Source organism: Narcine bancroftii, chromosome 1 (genome assembly GCF_036971445.1).
Source record: "Narcine bancroftii isolate sNarBan1 chromosome 1, sNarBan1.hap1, whole genome shotgun sequence".
NCBI lineage: Eukaryota > Metazoa > Chordata > Chondrichthyes > Torpediniformes > Narcinidae > Narcine > Narcine bancroftii.
In genome coordinates, this window is record NC_091469.1 from 249,213,056 (window position 1) to 249,240,170 (window position 27,115).

The window sequence follows — 27,115 nt, forward strand, 5'->3', positions numbered from 1 at the left end:
TTGACTTCCAATCTGATGGTTTGCAACTGATGTGCCAAACAAAGATTCAGCCAAGCAGGATACTCTCATTTTGTGCTCCTGTAAAATGTTGCCTTGCTGTCGAAGTGAATGGAGCTTCAGCAACCTCAAGGACATTTGGTCATCCACCATCTTAAACATTTATCCCCTGCAGGATCAGTGCCACAGTCAGTGACGTGGACTGCAGAACTCCAACAGGACTTCCCCCACAGCTTCGCAAACCAGCTGAATTGGTTGTAACTGTTCCTGCATTGGAGTCCATGCAGTTGATCCATATTATCTTCAGTGAGACCAAAGATGCAAGCCAAGCAATCCCAGTACAATTCCTATTCTCCCTTTGCCCTAACTATGTGGAGTATTTCCCACTTACTAATAATCTTCTTGGTGTGGGTTTCATAGATCTTAGAGCAGTACAGCACAGGAACAGGTTCTTTGGCCCATATGTCTGTGTTGAACTTGATGGCCAAATCAAAGTATACCTCTGCTGATATCCCTCCATCTTCTTCATATTCATTCTTAAACACCACTATTGCATCTCCTTCCATCATTACTCCTGGGAGCTAGTTCGAGACACCCACCACTAATCCGTTCACCTACATTTTCATCCAAGTAACATATGTTACATATGTCACAAACAGCAGGAGTCCCAACACTGATCCCTGGAGAATATAACTGGTTACGGGCTTCCAGCCCAAATAACAGCCTCCCACCACTGCCCACATGGTCTTCTATGGCCCAACAAATTGGTCCTTTAACAATTGCTATATTATCGGGAAAGCCCATAACTGACAGCTGCTCCCATCTCCTGTCTAATCATGTCATAATTTGCCTTTCCCTAATTTTGTATATTTCTGCAAGGCCCAAGCGTCTACTTGTCCATAACTATCTTGTTAATTAAAGGAGAGTGATCACTATTCCCAGAATACTCTCCCACTGGTAGGGCTCCCTTGTCAATACAAGGTTGGTACAGTCAGCATTGCAGTTATCCCAATGCTATTACAGCACTAATGATATGGGTTCAAATCTGGCACAGTCTGCAATGAGTTTGGGCATCTCCCCATGTCTTCATGGGATTTCCCTGGGTGCTTCGGTTTCCTCCCACCCTTCAAAAACATACAGGGTTTGTAAGTTAATTGGGGTATTTAGTCTAGTGGACCAGAAGGGCCTGTTACCATGCTGTTTGTCTAAAAAAACATTTAATAAGGGTCTTCCTAATTAGACTATCTGCACACTGCATCAATAAACTCCTGGACACACTTAACAAATTTTTCCCCACCTAAACCTCGGACACCAAGGATGTCCCAGTCAACAATGGGAAAATTTAAAATATGACTACAACAACCCTGTTTCTTTTGCACCTTTCCATAATCTATCTACATATCTGTTCTTCCACCTCTCTGACTATTGGAAGGCACACAGTGTGGCCCTGTCAGAGTGATTACCTCTGTCTTATTTCTCATCTTTTTTCACACTGCCTCAGTATTGATCCCACCAATAGGTCCTCTCTGAGTACAGCTGTGATATTCAAGGTTCCTTTTTACATGTAAACATGTGACATACATGATATACTTTAACTTTTGCCTGACATAAGACAGATAAAGAGTCACCATTGCGACCATTTCCCTTTAAAATCGCTTGCAGAGGATGGAGGCATTGTCATTTTTGACTTGTTAAACAATGAAAAGTCTGTTCCAAAATAACATAGAGTTTTTCACTATTTGAACTTTGAAAACAGTAAGTTATACTTAAACCAATTAATAAACAGTCAATAAAATATTAATATATTTAAAAATAAACAGTCAAATAAATTATCTGTACAAGCTCTATGATCTTGATTCTAACAGCACAAACAGATATTCAAAACTAATGCCCCCTCCCCAGATTCGAAAGAAAAGGAAGGAATCATCTCATTAAAAAAAGAAGCAACAAATTTGTGCAGCTAAATAATATATTTTTTAAAATCCGGCAATGTTAACCCTCCCAATTTATAATCCCATGTCAATTTATCCATTGAAATTCGAGAAACTTTTCCTGACCAAAGGAATGAACGAGTATGTCCATTAAGAATTTTTTAAAAATGTATTTGGTCGTGGGATAGGTAAGGATTGAAAAAAAGTATTGAAGTCTTGGCATAATTTTTGCAAAATTAACTCAGCCCAAATAATGTGATGGGCAGGTTTTCCCACCTATATAGGGCCTCCTCAAGTTTCCGCAGCAAGGGGAGATAGGTAAGCTGATATAGATCATTCAAATTACTATTAAATTTAATCCCCAAATACTTCATATCAGATTTGGTCCAATTAAACTGACTTCCATATTGATATTGGGTATAGTTTCCTTTACCTAAAGGTAAAATCTCCCTCTTGTCCCAGTTTATTTTATATCCAGAGACTTTCGCATAGTTATCCAGTGTGGTCTTAAGGTTAACCAGACAGCCAGCTGGATCTAATCCTGTCTGATAGCTTCAGCATAACAAATAGAGATGGCGATAGTGGACATCCTTGTCTACTCGATCTATGCAATGAAATGACTAATGAAATCTGTCCATTAGTAATTATTTTAGCTTTTGACTGATGGGTGCTCTTACCCAATTAATAAATATTTGGCCTAAACTGAATTTCTCCATTGTTTTAAATAAAAAAAATCTGATTCAATCCTATCAAAAGCCTTTTCAGCATACAAAGCCACTGCTCTGCTAGGGACAACCTTTGTCTTGGCTAAATGTAATACAGTAAATAATCTGCAAATATTATCTGATGATTGTCTATTTATAAAAGTTAAGATTCCAGGACCAATCTCTCTGGCAATCTGTGCCCTAGCATTATCACATTTAACCAATTTTGACCAATATTGAGCCAATCTGTGAGCTAATGCTTTCTCTATTATAGTCAGCATTTAAAAGTGATATCGACCTATAGGATGCTGGTTTTAACAGCTTTTTATCATTTTTCAAAATTAATGTGTTGAAAAAGTATGGATCTCCTCAGCCTGAGTCAGTCCTCCAATAAAAAGGGGTATTGGGTGGGTCACGTCTCCAGAATGGAGGACCATCGCCTTCCCAAGATCGTGTTATATGGCGAGCTCTCCACTGGCCACCGTGACAGAGGTGCACCAAAGAAAAGGTACAAGGACTGCCTAAAGAAATCTCTTGGTGCCTGCCACATTGACCACCGCCAGTGGGCTGATATCGCCTCAAACCGTGCATCTTGGCGCCTCACAGTTTGGGGGGCAGCAACCTCCTTTGAAGAAGACCACAGAGCCCACCTCACTGACAAAAGGCAAAGGACGAAAAACCCAACACCCAACCCCAACCAACCAATTTTCCCCTGCAACTGCTGCAACCGTGTCTGCCTGTCCCGCATCGGACTGGTCAGCCACAAACGAGCCTGCAGCTGACGTGGACATTTACCCCCTCCATAAATCTTCGTCCGCGAAGCCAAGCCAAAGAAAAAGAAAAATTCTTTATGAAGAATTACCTTCAGGGGAAAATCCATCATCTCCCAATGATTTATTAGCCTGTAGAGAACTTTCTCAATTTCATCCCTAGAGAAAGGGGCATTCCATTTTACTTGATCTTGATGATTCAACTTCGGAAGCCATAAATTAGACAAGAAATCATGTGTTTTGAGTAGATCACCCAATGATTCTGACTAAAATTCAGAATAAAATTGTTTAAAAATATCATGATTTCATTTGGTTTATATGAAATCTTGCCTTCCCTTGTTTGAATTGCATTTATAGATTTGGAAGTTTCCTCTGCTCTCAGTTGCCAAGATATTTTGAGATTTCTCTCCTAATTGATAATATTGTTTTTTAGTTCATAATATCATTTTTTTTTCAATTTTGTATGTTTGTCTTGTGTTATTATATTTTAACATAATTATTTGACCTCTCAAATATGCTTTTAATGTATCCCAGAGTAGAAAGCTAATGTCAGTAGAGGGGGAGTTTTTCTCACAGAACAAACCAATCTAAGCTCCAACAAAAATACAGAACTCTGGTCTTTTCAACAGCATTGGATTGAAATGCCATCATATAATTTTTTTGCTTATCAGGCATTTCAATTAAAAGAATTAAAGGTGAGTGATCAGAAAACAGTCTAGCAGCATATTCTGTTTAGATGATCCTACTTTCCAGTTTAGCTGATAATAAGAACAAATCAATCCTTGAGTAGGAATCGTATTGTTTAGAATAAAAAGAGTAATCTCTTTCTCTTGGATGCTGCCATCTCCAAATGAACAGTAAACTATACTTACCCCAATTAATAAACAGACAGTAAGATATTAATACATTCAAAAGTAAACGGTCAAAAAAATTAACTGAATGAGCTCTATGATCTTGATTCTAACAGCACAAAAGCAAATTCAAAACTAAAATTGTTTCTCTAGCTTTTAACATTGAATGGAAGGCTGTAACTATAGAGGCACTCAAAAGAATGTCAGAAATCTTCTGCAGACTGTTAGAAACCTCTAGCTGCTAGAAACGGGCAAAAATATGTCTGGAAGTAATTTTAACCCTTATAATCACTTTTATTATTGGTCAGCTCTCCTTCCATTATTAGAAAGAAAAGCGCGAGTCACTTCAGAGACACAGAGTGTCCCTGAATTTGCCTCTAGTGTTTGCGCAGCCTCTGCAGTCACAGAGCACCCTCCATGTTCAGCATTGCCGCCCCCCCCCCCCCCCCGCATTTTTCTTTGCCTAGAATAAAACAACCCACTTAAAGCAATGAAACCCAGGGACATTGAGCTGCCAATGTGGTCCCTCTTGCGGTCATGTCTCCGTAACGACCACTGCATTATAGTTCCAAGTGCCGACGCAAACTCTAAGTTGATGTGCCTCACCCACAATACAACTTGCATTAAACTAAACGGTTCACCCCCTCAGCCTACCCGTAACCATTCATCCACCTCTTCTTTTCCTTCCTCTCAGGCTTTACTTGCACCAGCATCTGCCATCCCCTCACCTCCCTGCTGCTCAGATTCCCACACCCCAGCCACATGAGGTCCACTTTAGCAGCAGCTCCCAGTGTTCCAGAAGTGACAAGTCAAAGTCCAGAGGTGATGGTTGAGCACAGAGCTTTATATTTGATGTTGACTGAGTTTTGTGTCAAGATGCTGAAGTATTGGAGAGTAAGTGCTTGACTGCTGGGGTTATACCTCTAATGAAGATGGTGATGGTTGATGGAGTTCAATCCCCTACTCGGACAGTAGTATTGCTGTTGTCATCCCCATAGCAAGAGTCACCACTGGCCAGAACCTTGTATGTGGTTGTAGTTGTAGGTCAGAAACTGGCCCTCACATAGCGAGTGACTTGTTTGTATGTGATAGAAATGTTCTCAAGTGTATTTATTCAAGTGCAAGGAATATTGTCGGAAAGGCATTCGATCGTAGGGCATGGATTGGCACATGAGACTTGGTTGCAGGAGGGGCAGGTCTGGCAGCTTAATGTTCTGGGGTTCCATTGTTTCAGATGTGATAAAGGGGAAGGGATGAAAGGGGGAGGAGTGGCATGGCCAGTCAATGAAAATATCACAGCTGGTTTTAGACAGATCATCAAGAGGGCTCATCTACAGAGGCCATATGGGTGGAGCTGAGGAATGGGAAAGGTGTGACCACTCTTGATAAAGTTGCATTATAGACCACCCAATAGTCTGAGAGAATTGGAGGAGCAAATCCATAGAGAGATAGCAGACTGATGTAAGAAACAGAAAGGTGATAGTAGGAGATTTTAACTTTCCACATATTGACTGGGGCTCCCATACTGTAAAAAGGCTGATTGGCTTGGAGTTTGTCCAATGTGTTCAGGAAAGTTTTCTAAATCAATATATAGAGATACCAACTAGAGAGAGTGCAATACTGGATCTCCTATTAGGGAATGAGACAGGACAGGTGACAGAAGTATGTGTAAGGGAACATGTTGGATTCAGTGATCATAATGCCATTAAGTTTCAAGTTAATTAAGGAGAAGGATTGGTCTGGGTCTCGGGTTGAGAATCTAAATTGGAGAAAGGTCAATTTTGAAGAAATGAGAAAGTATTTAGAATGCATGAATTGGGATAGGTTGTTTTCTGGTAAGGATGTGCGAGGTACATTGAAGACCTTCAAAGGCGAAATTTTAAGAGTACAGAGTTTCCATGTTCCTGTCAGGATAAAAGGCAAAGTTACCAGGCAGAGGGAACATTGGTTTTCAAGGAATATTGGTGATCTGGTTAAGAAGAAGAGAGTAGTGCATAGGCAACCAGGAACAAATGAAGTACTATAAGAGTATAAAAAATGTAAGAAAATACTTTGGAAGGAAATCAGGTAGGCAAAAAGAAATCTTGAGGTTGCTCTGGCAGATAATGTGAAGGTAAACCCAAAGGGTTTCTACAAATATGTTGAGTAAAAAATTGGTCCCCTTGAAGATCAAAGTGGTCATCTATGTGTGGAGCCTCGGGAAATGGGGAGGTCTTAAATATTTTTTTTTTGCATCATTATTTACTCAGGAAACTGGCAGAGTGGATAAGGAAGGAAGGGAAACAAGCAGGAGTAGCGTGGAACATATAGAGATTAAGGAGGAGGAGGTTCTTACTGCCTTACAGCAAATAAAGGTAGATAAAGCCCCTGCCCGGCCTGACATGATATTCCCTCGGGCCTTAAGGGAGACTAGTGTACAAATTGCAGGGCCCCTGGCAGAAATATTTAACATGTTCTTAGCCATAGGTGCCAGAGAATTGGGGGGTAACTCGTGTTGTTCCGTTGTTTAAAAAAAGGCTCCAAGAGTGAACCAGGAAATTACAGACTGGTGAGGCTGTCATTAATAGTAGGGAAATTATTGGAAGGTGTTCTCAGATTTTGTTATCAAGTATTTGAACAGCCAAGGGGTGATTAAAAATAGTCAGCATGGCTTTGTGCGAGATAGGTCATGTTTAACAAATCTTATAGAGTTTTTCGAAGAGGCTACCAAGAAAGTAAATTAAGGAAAGGCTGTGGACTTTAGTAAGACCTTTCACGAGGTCCCACATGGGAGGTTAGTTCTGAAGGTTCGGATACTATATTCAGACACTGAATTCAATATTGGCTGAATGGGAGAAGACAGAGAATGGTAGTGGATGTTTAATTCTCAGACTGGAGGCCTATGGTTAGTGGTGTTCATCAGGGATCAGTGCTGGGATCATTGTTGTTTGTTGTCTTTATCAATAATCTGGATGATAAATTGGATCATCAAGTCTGCTGATGACACTAAGATTGGAGACATTGTGGACAGTGAGGAAGGGTTTCTAAGCTTGCTGAGGAATCTGGACCAATTGAAAAAAATGGGACAGAAAATGGCAGATGGAATTGAATGCAGATGAATGTGAGGTGTTGCATTTTGGAAGGGCCAACCAAGGTAGGACATGCACAGTAAGTGGTTTGGCACTGAGAAGTTTGGAGGAACAAAGAGATCTGGGAATACAGATACATAATTCCCTGAAAGTAGTGTCACAGGAAGACAGGATTGTAAAGAAATCTTTTGGCATCTTGGCCTTCATAAATCAAAGTATTGAGTATGGGAGTTGGGATATTATGGTAATGTTGTACAAGACACAGGTGAGGCCAAATTTGGAGTATTGTGTGCAGTTATGGTCGCCAAACTATAGGAAGGTTTCAGTAAGATTGAAAGAGTGCAGAGAAGATTTACTAGGATGTTGCTGGGTCTTCAGGAGTTGAGTAACAGGGAAAGATTAAACAGGTTGGAACTTTATCCCTTGGAGCATAGGTGAATGAGGGGAAATTTGATTGAGGTTTACAAATTTGTGAGAGGTATAAGCAGAGTAAATGCAAGTAGGCTCTTTCCACTTAGATTAGGAGAGATAAATGCGAGAGGACATGGCTTTAGGGTGAAAGGGGAAAGGTTTAGGGGAAAAATTTGGGGGAACTTCGTCACTCAGAGAGTGGTGGGAGTGTGGAATGAGCTACCACCAGATGTGGTCAATTCAGGCTTTAAGAATAAATTGGATATATATGTGATGGGAGAAATTTGGAGGGTTATTGAATGGGTGCAGGTCAGTGGGACTAGCGGAATGATGTTTCAGCACAGACTAGAAGGGCCAAATGGCATGATTTCTGTGCTGTAGATTTCTATGGTTTGTGAAGACCCCCCCTAAGCCACTCGACCATCTTTAATTTTTAATTTATTTTAGACATACAGCACAGTAACAGGCCATGCCGCCTGATTACATCTCATTGACCATCATCCCTGGCTATGTTTTGAAGGGTGGGAGGAAACTGGAGCCCCAGGGAAAACCCATGCAGACATGGGCAGAACTTCAACCTCCTTACTACAGGATTCAAACTCCGGTCCCTATTGCTGGTGCAGTAACAGCATCGTGCTAACTGATCATGACTGATCTTGCAAGAGTTGGGCAGTTTTATGGAATTCTTTTCACTGTAGTTGAGTGCAGCTCCAACAATACTTGAGGCTCAACACCACAACCACAATGGTGTGCTTTTATGGTACCCCACCTACTTGTGCAGTTATATAAGTCATTGGTGGGGCCCCATTTGGAATACACGTACACAATCATTTATCTGGACATCTAAAATCCAGAAAGGTTCAAAAGCTGGCAAGTGGGGAGAGACCGGCAGCACAAGTTGGGCAAGCGAGAGACCAGCAGCGCGAGTCGGGGGGAGGGAGACCGGCAGCACGAGTCAGAGGGGGGGTGGGAGACTGGCAGCGCGAGTCGGGTGGGTGCAGGAGGTGGAGACGGCAGCGCAACTGGAGTGGGGGCGGGGGGGAAATGTGAATTTGGAATCCAGTGTCCCCCAAGGGTTCCGGATCAAGGATTGGGTGCCGGTACTGTGTTCAGTTTTGGTCACAGTGCTGCAGGAAACATGTTGTCAAGTGGAAAGAGTGTAGAGAGAATTAACGAGAAAGTTGGCAGGACTCTGGGGGGGGGAGGTCCTGAGCTGTCGACAGAGGTTGAGCAGGATGGGGCTGTATTCCTTGGAGCACAGGAGCTCAAGGTGTGATCTCATAGAGATGTACAAAATAATGAGGAATAGATTGAGTGAAAGCAAAGAGTCTTTTGCCCAGTGTTTGGGAAATGAGTAACCAAACATTTTAGGTGAAGGGAGAGAGAGTTAACAGGAATTTGTGGGATAACCTTTGTCCACCTAGAGTAGTTGGGGTATGGAATGTTGCCATAGGAGGTGGTTGAGGAAGGTGCTATTGCAATGTTTAAAAAACATTTGACCAGATGCATGGATAAGGATGGGTTTAGAGGGCTATGGGCCAAAATGCAGGAAGGTGGGACTGATGTAGGTGGGATAATTTGGTTGACATGGGCATGGCTCTACTACTCAAAATATTCATTTGCTCTGCTTTACATGTGGGAAGAGAATGTGTCTTCTGAAATGTGCTGCAATTACTTGTCACCACCACCCAGCCACAAAGAACCCAGTTACCACTTGCTGGATCTCCTCTAGTATGTCTGCAAGAAGCAAACAGTGATGCAACATTTTTAGATTAAGCGAGTGGGCAGAGTGCTTGAATCTCAGCTTGGTTCCATCTGTTCCTCTGCATTCTTTAAATTTTTTATATTTAAATTTAGACATACATGACAGTTACAGGCTTTTTCGGCTCACGAGTCCGTGCCGCTCAATTTACACCCACTTGACCAACACCTCCAGTACATTTTGAGCAGTGGGGGGGAAACCAGAGCCCCAGGGAAAACCCACACAGACACGGAGAAACATACAAACTCCTTACAGACGGTGCGGGATTTGTACCCTGGTCCAGTCCCAATTGCTGGCGCTGTAAGTAAAGGTGTTTTGCCAACTGCGCTGCAATTTTAAAATTTTATTTAAAATTTTAAATTTAATTCTTCAGATTTGCTTTGTGATCACGCCCAACCAACGTCATCAGAATAGTATGTTGTTGAAGTTAGTCAACATTGAACTGTGTCAGTGTGGAGTGTATGAGTTGTTCTTTCAACCACACCTATCCTCGGGGCATCGCACCAGCCCACGTCTTTCCCCATGATTATTACATGGGAGAAATGCACTCTTGTGTTGGTGTGAAAGCAGTACATTGGGAGAAGGAGCTCAAGGAAATCTCAGTTAAAGACACCAGAAACTCTTGAATCTCCTTTGGTTCACAAATCAGGGACTGATCTGACACCACAAAAGACTGTCTGCACTATTGTGTTGCTTTTTTTGCACGAAGATTACTGTGAATATTATCTATCTTATGTATTTGCCTTCTCTTTTAATTTCATTCATGTAATGTACTATTATAATTTCAGAATCAGGTTTAAAAATGTTGACGAATAACATGATAACAGCCCCTTCCAGCCCATAAGCCCATGCTGTCCAATTACACCCAATTAACCTACACCCCCCGTACGCTTTGAAGGGTGGAAAGATATCGAAGCCCCCCGAGGAAAATCCATGCAGACATAAGGAGAACATAAACTCCTTCCAGCCAGCACCGGATTCGAACCCCAGTCCCGATCACTGGCGCTGTAATAGCATTGCAATAACCACTCTGTCAACTGTGCTGTCCCATGTGTCACATCATTTGTTGTTTAGTGGCAGCAGTATTCTGCAGAACAAGGTGCAAAATTGCTATCAAGTACAATTCGATAAATATAAGATTTGAAAATGTTCGTGAACATTCCGGCTAGTTGGTTGACATAGATTTTCAGCTCACTGCTAGGTGCACCTTCAGGGCCTGACACCTTGCGAAGGTTCATCCTCCTGAAAGATGTTCTGACGCTGGCCTCTGAAACAGGTATCACAGGGTCGCCAACTTCTGCAGTACCTGTTTAGTTGCAACAAATAAGAATGTCAGAAGATGTGTATGTTGTACGATAATAAACTCATTGCCATTAACTTCACTGCCAACTTCTATCCAGCCGTTAAATTTACCTGGACTGTTTCTGACACCTCTCCATTCTGCACCACAGACATATTGAACAAACCCACTGACTCCTCCATCCTTCTTGTAAGGATGCTTTCTGTCCCATTCTCCTAATTTCTCTATCTTCAGATGCATGTTCCACTTCAGATTCATGTTCCACTGTAGGACATTAATACAGTGTTCTCTTTCTTTAAGTATGGCTTCTCCCCACTGTCATCAAAGCCCTTGCCCGCAACTCTATCTTTCTCATTTCTGCTTTCACTCATCTTCCCCCAAGCAGAACAAGGACAGAGGTTGGTCCTTGCTTTCCATCCCAGCAGCCTCTGCATCTGACAAATTATCTTCAATGTGATCTCACCACCAGCCACATCTTCCTCACCCTACTCTGATCTGAATTTCACAGGGACCAGTCTCTCCATGATTCCCTCATTCACTTTTCTCTCCTCACCAACCCTTCCATACGCTTGGGCAAGTCTTGCTGTAATCACAGGAGGTACAAAACATATCCCTACATCTCCTCCTTCCATTCTATCCAAGGCCACAAACAGCCTTTCCAGGTGAAGCAGAGCTTTAATATGCACCTTCCAACCTGATTTATTGTTTACTTGGGTGGCCTCCTCTATGCTAGTGAGACCAAATACAGATAGGGTGACCACTTTGCTGAACATCTACACTCTGTAGATCTAAGACAGAAATCTCAGTTGCCTATCATTTCAAAACTCCCCACCATTCCTATACAGCAATGTCTGACCCATTGTCAATGTGAGACTAAATGTGGCATGAGGATTGATTTTTCCAACTTTATGTAACCCCCCTACAACGTCTGCCCTGTTCCACTGTTCCCATCTCATCTTAACCTTCTCCTGTCATCACTTTTCTCTCCAACTTTCCTCCCCTCCCCATGGGCTCTTCCTTTACCTGTCTCTTTACCTCTCACAAATTCTGTGCAGTATATTATCAACTTTTGACCACTCTACCCTCCTTGTCATTCTTGATATCTCCCTATCTGGCCAGTGTTGAGAAAGGCCTCGACACAAAATGACGAACCATTTCCATCCGTGGATGCTGCCTGACCTGCTGAGTCCCTCTAGCTCCTTGTTGTTCTCTGAACCTACTCAATCTAACACCTGTGATGATGCAATAGAAGGACATTTGCACTTGGAGGTGGAAGGGGAGGGACGGCACTGAAAAGGGGGGGGGTATTTGTAACTGGTCAGAGAATAAATGCAGCAGTTTGTAACTGGCCATGGGATAGGGGAGGGGTGAATTGAGCGGGGATAGTTTAAAGGAATGGTATGGACTATGAGGAATTGTGTAAAAGACCTGGAAGGATTGGGATATGCTTAAACTTGTTCACAGCCTTGAACTATCTATTAGCAGCTTAACAAACTATTATGTGCATAATGGTCTCAGATTATGAATACATTGACTGTATAATCCTGATTACTACTTGAGCTGATCAAGGCTGAGGTCAAGTCAGATACTGCAGCATGAGGTAGCTGTGAACTCCTAATCAAGGGTATCTGGCTGAAATACGCAAGTGTTTCTGACAACTGATGTATAGAAACAGCCTTGGACCTTGTTCGGGGCTCACTTGGTTACGGATATCGAAGCTTCATGAGCAAGACTCTGTATTACTGAGCAACACAAGCTTGTGACTAAATGGCGTATGGTTTCAAGTACATTGGATCTGAAGTTATTCCCTAGGTATGAACCGAGAAAAGGACAGAGCCCTGCAACTGAGGGATGTATTTGTTACATTCAAATTTCAAGTTCAATTTTATTCTCACTGCCCTCCATAATGTTTGGGACAAAGTCACTTTTTTCTTTATTTTCCTCAGTGTTCCACAGTTTTAAATTTGTAATCCAGCAAATCACGTGATGAAAGTGCACTTTCCCGATTTTATTCAAAGCTATTAGTATACATTTTGACTTGAGCATGTATAAATTACAGCACTTTTTATACTGATCCCCCATTTCAGGGGAACGTAATATTTGGGACATTGGGCTTCACAAGTGTTTGTGATTACTAGGATATGTTGAATCGCTTCATTGGTGCAGGTATAAGAGAGCTAGGCTTGCTTCTAAGCTTTTGATCACCTTTGTGTCTGCAGTTGCCATTTTTCAACACGAGGACCAGAGCCTTGTAAAGAGTCAAAGAAACCATTATGAGGCTGGAAGACAAGAATAAAATACTAAGAGACATCACTCAAACTTTAGGGTGATCAAAATCAACTGTTTGGAACATCATTAAAAAGAAAGCGTACTGGCCAGCTCAGTAATCGCAAAGGGACTGGTCAGCCAAGGAAGACCTCCACTACTGAAGACAGAAGAATTCATATTGTAATGAAGATAAATCCCCATATGCCTATCTGACATATCAGAAACACTCTTCAGTAGGCAGGCATGGATATGCCAATGACGACTGTCTGCAAGACTCCGTGAGCAGACATAAAAGGTTACACTGCAAGATGCAAACCACTAGTTAGCCACAGAAACAGGACAGCCAGATTACAGTGGCCAAGAAATATTTAAAATTAGAGCCTGCAGAATTTGGAAAAAGGTCTTGTTGTCAGATGAGTTCAAGATTAACCTGTATTAGTGTGATGGCAAGAGCAAAGTAAGGAGGTGTAAAGGAATTGCCAAAGATCCAAAGCATGTCACCTCATCTGTGAAACATGGTGGTGGGGGTGTTATGGCCTGGGCATGTAGGGCTGCCACAGGTACTGGGACACTTATCATCACTGATGATTTAACTGCTGAAGGCCAGTTGCAAAATTAATTCTGAGATGTATGGAAACATCTGCTCAAGTTCAAGCAAATGCCTCCAAATTCATTGGACGGTGCTTCATCCTACAGCAAGGCAATGATCCCAAACATATTCCTAAAGCAACAAAGGCGTTTTTCAATGCTAAAGGCTGGAACATTCTTAAATGGCCAAGTCAGTCACCCGATCTAAATCCATTTGAGCTTGCCTTCCATGTACTGAAGAGAAAACTTTGGGGACAAGCCCCCGATACAAGCAAGAGCTGAAGACGGCTGCAGTAGAGGCCTGGCAGAGCATCACCAGAGAAGATGCTCAGCACCTGGTAATGTCCATGAATCACAGACTTCAAGCAGTCATTGCATGCAAGAGATATGCAACAAAGTACTAAATGTGACTTCTCCAAAGTATATACCAGTGCTATGTCCCAAATATGGAGCTCTAAATGAGGGGACTCTATATATAAAAATTGCTGTAATTTCAACATGGTCAAACCAAAATGTATACAAATAACCTTGAATAAAATCTGGAATGTGCACTCTAATTACATGTGAATTGTTTGATTACAAATTGAAAACTGTGGAGCACAGGAACAAATAAAGGAAAAAAGTGTCTGTTCCAAACATTATGGAAGGCACTGTACACGATATCACATACAATCCTGAGATTCTTTATCCTGCAGGCCAGGCAGAATTTCTACTAGTGTAAACTGTACTCGAGTAAAAGATGCATAGAGAAATGCAAACAAACTGCAAATACAGAAAAATTATCTTCAAGAATAAATAATGCATCAAGTTAGAATTTTAAATGAGTCTGATTGAGTTTGTTGTTCAGGAGTCTGATGATGGAGGGGGAGCAACTGTTCCTGAACCCAGTGGTGCGAGTCTTGTGCCATCTATACCTTTTTCCTGATAGCAGCAACGAGAACAGAGCGTATACTGGGTGATGCGAATCCTTGATAATTGGTGCTGTTTTCTGATGGCAGCGTTCCATATAGATTTTCTCAATGAAGGGGAGGGTTTTGCCTGTGATGTACTGGGCTGTATCCACCACCTTGGTGGTACAGAGGCTAGGATCTGGAGCAGAAGGCAATCTGCTGGAGAAACTCAGCAGATCGAGCAGCATCGAGGAGTGGGGGGAAGAATCGTCAATGTTTTGTGTTTGAGACCTTGTGTTATGCTGCCAGTTTGCTACTGTATCAGTGTCCATGCAATAGTTGCCAATAACAATCAACCATTATTTTTGAAGCTACTGCTGGCTCCGACCCCCTACATCATTGGAATTCCTGCTAGTTTCCTCCTTTACAAGGCTGATTTCAGGATGCCAGACGATGTGTGGCTTGTTGATCTGGATGCTAATAAGGTAAGATACCAGAATGTGAGAACATGGAGTACAAAAAATTATTCCAAGTAATTTTGCAGAGAGATGCTTTCGTGGGTTGAGACTGGTAAAATTTATTCATAGTGAGTGTAACAAAATCCCTTAGTTGGCTGCCCATCAACAATGGCTTCCTACCAGCTTTGGCTAACATTCATATTTATGAAGCTATGTGGAAGCATTCATTGCCAGAGGGATTGAATTTGAGACTTTGGAATGTAGAAGGCTGAGAGGGGATTTTTTAGAGGTGTTTAAGATAAGGAGAGGGATAGATAGAGTTGATGAGGAAAGGCTTTTCTCATTGAGAGTAGGAGAGATGGATACAAGAGGTCATGGGTTGAGAGTTGACGGGCAAAGGTTTAGGAGTAACATGAGAGGGAACTTCTTTACTCAGAGAGTGGTTACTGTGTGGAATGAGCTTCCGGGAAAGGTGGTGGAGGCAGGGTCAATTTTGTCATTTAAGAAAAAGTTGGATAAGTATATGGATGGGAGGGGGATGGAGGGATATGGGCAGAGTGCTGGTAAGTGGGATTAGAGGAGGGTACTTGGATCAGTGTGGACTAGAAGGGCCAAATTGGCCTGTTTCTATGGTGTAATTATATGGTTATATCTTTTTCATTAACTGTGTTAAAGACACAGATTTTTGAAGCATAGAAGAATTAGGGATTAAGGGGAACAGGTGGGTCAGTGCAACTATATCCACGACCATATCAGCTATGATCTTATTGAATGGGTGAGCAGGCTCAATGGGCCACATGGCCACTTCTTGCTATTTTTTCTGTTATGTTCTCCATCGGGAGGATGTTTCCCAGTGGTTTGAATAATCATGTGTGATAATGCTAGGGCACAGATTGCCAGAGGGATTGGTCCTGGAATCTTAACTTTTAACCATTGCTATCAAGGACGAGGATGAAGATTAACTTTGTTTGTGGGGCGAAGATAGGAAGCAAGTTCCCAAGAGGACAGAAATGGGCCACGAAGTAATATGAACAGATCGAGCGAAGGTATAAAGATCTGGCAGATGGTGTGAATTTGGGAAATGTATCAGTCATTCAGCTCCAAAGTCAGCTAAATTCCATGCCAGCCAACATCAGTAGGAGAAAAAAATGGCTGATGTTTCGAACCAAAGCCCTTAATCAAGGCTGAAGATGTATAGGAGAAGCCAGGGTGGGATGGGCCCCGTGTTCGATTGGTGAACCAGATAGAGGTGAAATGCATTGGGCAGAAGCAATAGGTTGCAGCTGCCAGACAAGAGAAAGGAAGGGGTCAGCGGGAGGAGGTATCCATTCCAGGTCATCTGAAACGTCCTCCTCTATCAAGCAGAGCAACTTCCCCTGTTACTGTGGTCAATAGAGCCATCTCTATCATCTAGAATTTCTGCTCATCCAACCCTCAGCCCCCAAGCAGAACAAGGATAGGCTTCCTCCTGTTATCACCTTTCACCCCACCAGCCTCTGCGTTCAGCATATCATTGTTTATCATTTCCGCCAGTTGCAAATCAACCGTGCCACCAGACGCATCTGGCCCTTCCCACCTGTTTTCTTCTTCCACTGTCTAGCTCCCTCCATGAATCTGCTCATCCTTCACCACCTGCCTCTGGTACAACTGCAGGAGGTACAACATTTGCTCTGACACCTCCTCCCTCAACCCCATCCAAGGACCAAAACAGGTTTACCACGAGAGGTAAAGGTTCATGTGCACCTCCTCTCATCTCACTGACTCCGTTTGGTGTTCCCAATATAGCTTTCTCTACACTGGTGAGACAAAACGCAGAGGCTGTTCTGTAGATAAAGCAAATATTGGGAAAACTAACACATCACATTTCCAGGATTGAATTAAAAAGTACAGAGGTTATTCTTTAGGTTTGTAGGGCATTGATGAAACCATATATGGCATGCTGGGTACAGAATTGGTTTCCTTGTTTAATGAAAATGTTGAGATTGGGATTACTGGTTTAAAGCCTGGAATAACATAGTTTGTCAGGCTAGGTTTGTACCTAAGGGAGTTTAAAGGAGAGAAGACTTGATTGAAAGTCAAGAACCTGAGGGTCTCAGGGTAGATTTGGAGAGGAAGTTTCCTCTTGTTGTACAATTGAGAACTGGTGTCACTGTTTCAAAGGAAATTGTCACCTTTTTTGATAAGTGAGGCAAAGTTGTTTGAGCTTTTTGGAACTATGGAGGAAGCTGATGATGAGCAGAATGGTGACAGATATATGGAACTGCAGACTTGAAGTTACAATCAGATCTGTGTGATTCCCAAACCACATCTGTTAAAGTCCAATCAGTTCCCATCCAAGTGACAGCTTATCATGCTCCAGTTTTTTCTGATGCTGTCTTTGTATGTTACAGGTTATTGCTCCCACTAATGCAGAAGTGTTGCCTCTTATGCCCGAACCTGAAGCCACTGAGCTAAAGAAGCATCTGAAACAGGTGAGAGATGTGGTTCCCACCTACACAGAGCTTTATGGAAAAAGATGGGCAGGGTCAGTTATTTGGTCTCTTGAATGTATTGTTGAATCCATTCATTGAACGTATTGAAGATGGTGGCGTTGCTGTAGCAGCAGCGCTGCCACTGGTTTGGACCCGTGGTGATGCGGCGCTCCCACAGGGCCCAGGCACGGGCTTTGAACGGCCTATTGAGGGGGTTGATGGTGGTTTTAGTTGAAATGCCGCGACCACGGGTCTGCGCCCAAGATGGTGGTGCTTATTAAAGCAGCAGCAACAACCACAAGGGGCTGCAGACTCCGGGGAGGCGGAGGACAGGAGCAAAGCACCAGAGGACAGGAAGATCAGTCATTATCAGAGAGGGAGAAGCGGAGGAGATGATCGGTGGGGACGGTGACCATAGTGGCGGACCAATGAGGGGATCTGTGGGTGAGGGACCAGTGCATGCATCGGGCTGCTGGCGACTCTAGGCATAGAACCCACAGAAGCTGTGGGCTGCTGGAGACTGAAGCCTGCTGGATACTGCCTCGAAATGGCTGGAGGGTTCCTGACTGTGTCGGAGGTTTGGATCTGGAGCTGAGGTTGCCAATGGTTTGGACAGGACTTTCTGTGTGGTTGCAGGGGCTGCGGAAGTGAATCTACAGGCATTTGGTAACTCTGTGGGTGGGGGGGGTGGGGGGGAGGAGGACTCTCTTTTGCTTTGCTCTCTCTGACTGTACGTCTGACTAAAAGAGGCGGTTAGACAATCCTGCCTGTGATGAATCTGTCTGCCTTGCAGCAGGCAAAAAGAAACCATGTAATATGACACTGCTTTCTTACTATGACAATAAATTGAATCTTCAGTTTTGGTCACATTGACTTATGAGCAGAAGAGCCTGTTAAAGTAATGGTTTTATTGTGGCATCTTCATGGTTGCCTTGATGTGCTAGCTCCAGGAGACATCTTCTGAAGTATGAATTCCCAGAAACTTGAAGGTTTGGACTGCATCCCATCAATGTGGACAGGTGTGTGGACCCTAGGCCTTTCCTTTTTAAACTCAGCAATGTGCTCCTTCTGAAGGTTACTTAGCTACCTTTATTTGACCGCCACACCTGGGAGGTTCTTGGATGTTGTCCAGCAATTCTCCACAAATGGCAGCTTGTTCTCGTTGATGGGGAGAGGAGACCAATTTTGCTGGGCAGTTTTGTGGTCTTGATGTGGAGTGTTGGCATTCTGCAGACTGGCTGCTTTTTCAACAGAAAATTGTTCTTGTCCAAGTGTTGTTCCATCAGCTTCAATGTTGCCTCTGAAGGTACCATTCGGATCGTGCCTAGTGTAATTGGGTGCCTCAGGCTTTTGAGCAGAAAGGGCCTGTTATCGTGCTGTATGTCTAAATTAAAAAAAAATATTTAAACCTGTGCCAATGGCAAAGATGGATGTGATGCCCCCTCCACAAATGAAGCCTGATAGCAAAGTCGTCATCAGCACTTCTCATTGCCCTCTCGCTTTGTTCCAACGAGCTTCATATGACATGGGATGGTGGATGGTGTGGGCCTCTCTGATGGGGTTTGTAGAAGAGTCGTAGATATGTCAGGAGATATAGAGAGAGTATGGTGCTTCAGCTTGGGGGTGGGAGCAGGGCTGCCTCTGTTGGATGGTAGGGCAGGGAGAGGGGGCTGGTGCTGTGATGGTTTTGCTTGGTCAGTGGGGATTCAGAGTTACCTTGTGCTGACGCTGCTCCTGTGCATGGCCCCACCACAGGCACTGGCCAGCATGAGCTTGAACACTCAGCCAATCCTCAACCTGGAGAAGTTCAACGAAGCACAACAGCTGCCTCTGCTGACCGGCAGGAGCCGGGAGGAGCAGACGTCTACCCCGTCCACCGAGTTCAACCCCCTCATCTATGGCAATGATGTTGACTCTGTGGATATTGCCACCCGGTGAGTTTCTATGAAAGCCTAGATATTCCTGTTCTGTCTACAGTCCCCGACACTGGAAGCCCCAGGTATTCCCGTCACTAGAATCCCCATCACTGGAAGCCCCAGATATTCCCATCACTGGAAGCCCCAGATATTCCCGTCACTAGAATCCCCATCACTGGAAGCCCCAGATATTCCCGTTACTGGAATCCCCATCACTGGAAGCCCCAGATATTCCCATCACTGGAAGCCCCAGATATTCCCGTCACTAGAATCCCCATCACTGGAATCCCCAGATATGCCCGTTCCGTCTAGAATCCCCATCACTGGAATGCTCAAATATGCCTGTCACTGGAATGCTCAGATATGTTGGTCACTGGATTCCCCAGATATTCCCGTTCTGTCTACAGTCCCCGTCACTGGAATCACCAGATATTCGCGTCACGGGAATACCCAGACATTCGCGTCACAGGAATCCCCAGATATTCCCATCACTGGAACCCCCAGATATTCCCGTTTCATCTACAGTCCCCATCACTGGAATCCCCAGATATTCCCGTTCCATCTACAGTCCCCATCACTGGAATCTCAGATATTCCTGTCACTGGAATCCCCAGATATTCCCGTTCAGTCTACAATCCCCATCACTGGAATCCTCAGATATTCCCATCACTCGAATTCCCAGATATTCCTGTTCCGTCTGCAGTTCCCGTCATTCCCAGACATTCTGTGGCAACGGCAGGGACGTCCCAGTGTCCGATTATTTTAATTTTTCACATCAACTTGTCTTCACATGGCCTCATGTACTGTCAAACCGAGGCCATCCTCAAATTGGAGGAACATCTGGGCACTCTCCAAGCAGGTAGCGTTAACGTTGACTTCTCCAATTAATATTAGCCCCCCTTCATTGACTCCCTCCCTTTCCCTATCCCTCTCTCCTTCCTCCAGCTTCCCACCCCTTTTCCTTCCCTCTCTATTCAGAGTTACTCTCCCTCCATCACTTCTACCCTCCCACCTCTTATCTACTAGCCTACAGTCTTTTCCTTTCCTCCCCTTCTCTTCTTCCCTCCTTCCCCCAACTTTTTTATGTCGGTATCTGTCTGTATTTTTGCTTGTATCTGAGGAAGGACCGAGGTCTGAAATGTTGACTTCCTATGGGTGCTGCATGGCCTACTGAGTTTCTCCAGCACCTTTTTGTATTGCATGCAACTTTTTTGTATGTCTGACCCGTGGCCTTCCACCATACTGCTTTTAAATGGATGCTCCTTTCCTTCTCAGGGTGGCAATGGTGCGGTTCTTCAATTCCCCCAACGTGTTGCAGGGCTTCTTGGCTCACACAAGGGTCCTCAGACTCTTCCCTCGTCCTGTAGTCGCTTTCCAAGTGAACTCCTTCTTGGCGTCCAGACCCAAGTCATCGCTGTTCACTGAGAAGTTGGCTCGGACTCAGGCCGTGGAGTACTCTGGCGAGTGGTCATTGAATCCCACCAACTACACCTTCCAGCGGATCCATAACAGTAAGTGGGGAGGGATGCTCTGCAGAAGGCTGTGTGGGCATCTTCTCAGCACAGTATGCAGCAGCAATCTCGAGGTTGTATCGAACCTGCAGCTGTATCTGTCCCATCTGAGAAATGGGACTTTATTGTCATATACCCAAGTGGGTAGCATGGTTAGCACAAAGCTGTTACAGGTCCAGCGATCGAGGCGGGTTCGAATCCTGAGCTATCTGTAAGGAGTTTGTACGTTCTCCCCATATCTGCGTAGACTTTCCCTGGAGGTTCCGGTTTCCTCCCACCGTTCAAAACATACTGGGGGTTGTAGATCAATTGGGTGTATTCAGGCTGGTAGACCAAATTAGCTTGTTGCCGTGCTGTATGTCTAAATTTAAAATGTTTAAAAAAATTAAAATTTACAACGTACAGATGCACCAAACAGCTATATTGGATACACAACAATAGTATACATTAAATTGCTATAATTTGCCAAGACAGAAGAAGGATAAATGTTCACAGTTGCCATTTGTGCCAAAAAAGTGACATTTTGATAACGCAAAACAGAACTTTGGTTGTCCTGGAGTAGTTTGAGGTCAGGGTCGTATAGAGAGGATCAAAAGCTTGATGGCTCTTGGATAAAACCTGTTCTTGAAACGAGAGGTGGTTCAAGAAATTCAGCTTCTGTACTTTCTGCCTGAAGGTAGCAGCAAGAAGAAGAAGAACTTGAAGTAAATAATAATCTCTGCTGTCGTTTTGTCAACGATGACAGATGCATAATCCCTCAGCCTCCTGTTCCTGGAGTCCACAATAAGTATGACCCAACCACCTTCCCAGTCTCCTTCCTCAACTCTGACTCATCATTTCTAATTATTCAGCCAACCACAGTGGTGTCGTAAACAATTTTATAGATTGAGTTGGAACTAAACTTAGCTACTCAGTTGTAGGTGTATGGGGAATAGATCAGGGGTCTCAGTATGCAACCTTGGGGCGCCCCCTGTGTTGATGAGATGATAATGCCAATCCAAACTAACGTCTACGTTAAAATAAAATCTCACAGCCTGAGGGAAGAAGCCATTTCTAAGTTGGGCATTCTTCATTTTTAAACAAAACTTTATTTATTCGTTCAAAAAACAAATAATATATGACATATACAGCAATTAAACATGAACATGAACTTTTTTTTATATAGAAAAAAAAGAAAAGAACCCCCCCCCCTTCAGCCAACTCTCCTAAGGAGAGCCATAAAAAAAGAAAAAGAATATTTGAAAAAAAGTTAAATATACATATTAAAATCTAATCAATATAAATTGAAATGTAAATATTCCAAGTATAACAGCCACATTAATAAAAAATTTATAATTATCATGTGAAACATATGTAATTTTTTCCATTATTAAACAATATTTCATCTCATTATACCATCTATTAATATCAATCATATTTGTATCTTTCCACATACTAGCAATACATTTTTTTGCTATGGATAAAGCTAAATATACAAAAGCAAGCTGGAATTTATTTAATCCCAAACCTTTCAGAGGTTGCAAACTACCCAATAAAAATACTGTTGGATCTAAAACTATTGTAATCTTATACAGGTATTCTAAAAACGATTGTATTTTCTTCCAAAAAGATTGTATATGTATACATAACCAAACAGCATGAAAAAAAAGTTCCAACTGTATCACCACATCTAAAACACAAATCTGATTCATTAAAACCATATTTTTTTAATTTTTCAGGTGTCAAATATAATTGATGTAAAAAATTGTAATTAATTATTGCATAATGTGCATTTATCAATCTAGTTACACTATCATAACAGATATCTAACCAATCCTCTTCAGAAAAAATAAAACCAATATCCGCTTCCCATTTAATTTTAGATCCATCCCAACCCTTTTTATCCATACCATCCTGTAATATTTGATACATAAATGAAATATAACCCTTCTCTGGTACCTTCAAAAGAAAAGTCTCAAATTTAGGCATTTTAGGTAAAATCATATCTCTACCAAACATACATTTCACCAAAGATTGAATTTGATAATAAAGAAATAAAGAATTCTTATCAATACCAAAATCTTCCCTCATCTGATTAAAAGATAAAAACTTACCCTCTTTAAAACAAACTCCCAAATTTTTCACACCTTCAAATCTCCAATGCAATAAACTTTGATTATGTTTTGAAAAAGAAATAAGTTGATTATTATACAACGGAGTCAAAGCCAATAATTTACCCTGAAAGCCTATCATTTTATTTTTCTTTATCCATAACTTCATTAAATGTTTTAGTATAGGCACATTATATTGTTGTAACAAATTTATATTCCACCTAAACAAAAATTGATGTATTTCAAATTCAGAAATACTTGCCATCTCAATTTTAGCCCAACTAGGAGGCCATACCAAATCCATCAATTAACTAATAAATTTTCAGCCTCATAATAACTTTGAAAATGTAGTAAACGTAGTCCCCTAACTCATATTTCCAAGTTAATTTATTCAAAGCTACTCTCAAAAATTTACCCCTCCATAAAAACTCCCTAACCATTTTATTCAAATCTCGAAAAAATTTTTATCAAGTAAATACGGAATAGATTGAAACAAATATTGTATACGCAGAAAGATATTCATCTTAATTGTATTTATCCTTCCCATTAAATTAATAGGTAAATCTTTCCAGTTAATCATATCAGTTTTAATTTTTTTCATTAACAGAGCATAATTTAATTTATATAAAGATTGATAATTAACATTCAAAATTATACCCAGATATTTAATTCGATCAGTACATTTCAAATTAATAATATTCTTATAAACTGAATAATCTCCTTCACTTACCAGTAATATTTCACTTTTTTCCCAGTTAACTTTATATCCAGAAAGACATCCATATTGTATTAAACATTCCTTCAAATGCAAAAGTGACTGAGCTGGGTTTGTTAAATACACCAATACATCATCAGCAAATAAATTAATTTTATACTCCTCATCTAAAACTTTCATACCTTGTATCTGTGTATTTTGTCTTATCAACTGTGCTAAAGGTTCATTCACTAACGCAAACAAAGCTGGTGATAAAGGACAACCTTGACGAGTTGATCGAGTTAACTTAAAAGATTCCGAAATGAAACCATTCGTCAATACTCTAGCTACCAGTTTACTATATAGAGCCTTAATCCAACCAATAAAAGAAGGACCAAACTTAAATTTCTCCAAAACTTTAAACAAAAAATTCCATTCAACTCTATCAAATGCTTTTTCTGCATCTAAGGATATCACCATCGGATGATCTAAAGATTGTCGAAATCTATTAATCAAACTAATCACATGCAAAATGTTATCTGAATGATATCTATTCTTTATAAAACCTGTTTGATCAATATGAATCAACTTTGGTAAAAATTTAGCCAATCTATTCGCTAATATTTTAGCTATTATTTTATAATCTACATTTAACAACGAAATTGGTCTATATGAAGATACTTTCAAAGGAACTCTATCTTTTTTAGGAATTACTGTAATTAAAGCACTAGAACAAGACTCAGGTAATTCATAATGTTCTCCAACTTGACGTAATACATTCCCAAACACTGTAGATAAATCATGATAAAAAATTTTATAAAATTCACCGAAAATCCATCATCACCAGGCAATTTACCGTTCGGCATTTCCAGCATAGCCATTTTAATTTCCGAATCAGTAAATGGTTCTTCTAACTCCTGTATATCTGCATCCTCTAATATCGGTAAATTCAACTGTGATTAAAAAAAAAATCAATCGATCCAGTTTCCTGCTTTCATTCAGATGTATATAACTTTTTATACAATGAATAAAATTCATCTTTAATCTCACGAGGCTTATAAGTAATAAGAGAATTCCATCTAACAGCATTAATAGTCCTCGATATCTGTTCTTTCTTTAATTGCCATGCCAATACCTTATGTGCTTTCTCTCCCCATTTGTAATACCGTTGTTTAGTTCTATTAATCACACATTCAAATTGATAAGATTGCAAAGTATTATATTTCAATTTCAGTGTAGATAATTCTATTTTCTGATCTTCTGTAGCATCTTTCTGAAATTCCTTTTCTAACTCATCGATCTGTTTCTCTAATTCAAGACTCTGATTTAATTGATGCTTTTTTATTTTAGAAGTATAACTAATTATTTGTCCTCTCCAATAGACTTTCACAGCATCCCATAAGACAAACTTACTTTGAACAGAATTAGAATTTTCTTTCAAAAAAAATTAATTTGTTTTTTCAAAAAATCAATTAATTCCATATTTTTTAACAACATTGTATTAAATCTCCAACGATAAGCTATTTGAATTTTCTCAGAAGTTTCATACGTAAAATATAACAGAGAATAATCAGAAATCACCCTACTTTTATATTACGCTTGTATTTTCCCTTGTAAATGTGCCGATACTAAAAAGAAGTCAATCCTTGAAAACGATTCATGTCTAGATGAATAAAAGGAAAAATCTTTCTCTGTCGGATTAAGACGTCTCCAAATATCTACTAAATTAAGATCTTTCATCGACGCTTGGACCTGAATTGCCATCATGGATTTTTTAACTTTCTTCGGAGATTTATCTAATAAAGGTTCCAAAACACAATTAAAATCACCACCAACTAAAATATTATCATTAGCCTGACCCAAACATAAAAATGCATCTGAAATAAATACTTCATCATCTGCATTTGGGGCATAAATATTAAGTAAAGTCCAAAATTCACTAAAAATCTTACAATTCAATTTAAGAATACATCCTGCCTTTTTCTCCATTGATTGTAATTCAAAAGATAAATTTTTATGTATCAAAATTGCTACACCTTTAGCTCTAGAATTAAATGAAGAAGAATATACATGCCCAACCCAGTCGCTTTTTAATTTTACGCTTTCCTTCACATTCAAATGTGTTTCTTGTAAAAAGGCAATAACAATTTTCATTTTCTTAATATACGCCAAGACTCGCTTATGTTTAATCGACTATTTAATCCTCGAACATTAAAAGTAGCAACCTTCAACTTTGACATATCTACTATTATTACTAAATACCAATAATATCTTTATATAAAAACTCAAATCAACGTATATAGGACGTCCAGTAGAAAAAAAATCACAAATTAAAAATGAAAAAAAAAACTAAAAAAAAGAAAGAAAAAAAGAAAGAAAATCACCCCCCCCAAAAAAAAACTACCAAAAGGTAGTAATCCCCTAAACAAAAATTGGGTGTGAATCACCCACCAGTGGCAGATGACTAGTAAAGAACTTAGTGCAAATCTCTCCCTCCCCAGCCAAAGAGTCAATAACATCAAAATATCATAATAACAAAAAAAAAGAAAATTCTTCTTTTCATCCAGAAGATTCCAATCTTGAAGATCTCATTTCAGAAGGAGGTAGACTCTTTCCATTCCCGTTTTTCCCATTTCTGCCATTTCTTCTGTTTCCAGAGCAACCAGATTTTTCTTTAGAGATAATGGTGGACTACTTCTTTGTCCTCTTATATCTGGCAATGAATCAGCAAAAATCATTGCTTCACGACCAGTTTCAAAAATCTGAAATTGATAGTCTCCATAAAACACCTTCAACACTGCAGGGTAACGAAAAGTTGATCTATAACCTTTACGCCACAAAATTTCTTTAACTGGATTGAATCAATGTCGATATTGAATGACCTCTTGACTCAAATCAGGATAAAAAAAGACTCTGCTATTCTGAATCAATAATGGGGTTTGTGGTTGTCTCGCATTTTGTACTGCAAGTCAAAGTATTGCTTCTCTATCCAAATAACTCAAACATCGAATTATTACCGGTCTCAGTGGTTGACCAGCTGAAGGTGTTCTTCCTAAAGCTCTGTGGGCTCTTTCCAGTACCAATCCCCCAGAGAAAAATTCTTGCCCTAATATTTGCAGAATCCAGTCTTTCAAGAAACAAAGAGGATTTTGTCCTTTTATACCTTCTGGCAAACCAACAATTTTCACATTATTCCTTCTGCTTTGATTCTCCAAGTAATCTATTCTTCTTTCTAGTTCCTTCTCACGTTCTCCTAATTCTATGATTGATTTTTCCACCTTCAACACTTTTTCTGTGTTAGAAGTCACTTGTTGTTTATAGTCCAAAAAACCAGTCTGAAATTTTTTAAATTCTTCATAAGATGCATCCACACGTGTCTTAAACATATTTAATTCTAAACTTATACCAGCATTCATTTGAGCCATTTCATTCATT

General features: G+C 40.9%; 1 protein-coding gene across 6 annotated transcripts in view; it reads left to right on the forward strand.

Moving 5' to 3' along the window:
• Positions 1 to 27,115, forward strand: part of madd (MAP-kinase activating death domain) — a 178,129-nt gene that overhangs the window by 57,831 nt on the left and 93,183 nt on the right. For all 6 annotated transcript variants that reach the window (XM_069894319.1, XM_069894334.1, XM_069894324.1 and 3 more), the window contains exons 6-9: positions 14,912 to 15,025; positions 17,389 to 17,469; positions 19,225 to 19,403; positions 20,661 to 20,896. In XM_069894319.1, the coding sequence (XP_069750420.1) occupies positions 14,912 to 15,025; positions 17,389 to 17,469; positions 19,225 to 19,403; positions 20,661 to 20,896 (610 nt within the window). The remainder of the gene's footprint in view (positions 1 to 14,911; positions 15,026 to 17,388; positions 17,470 to 19,224; positions 19,404 to 20,660; positions 20,897 to 27,115) is intronic.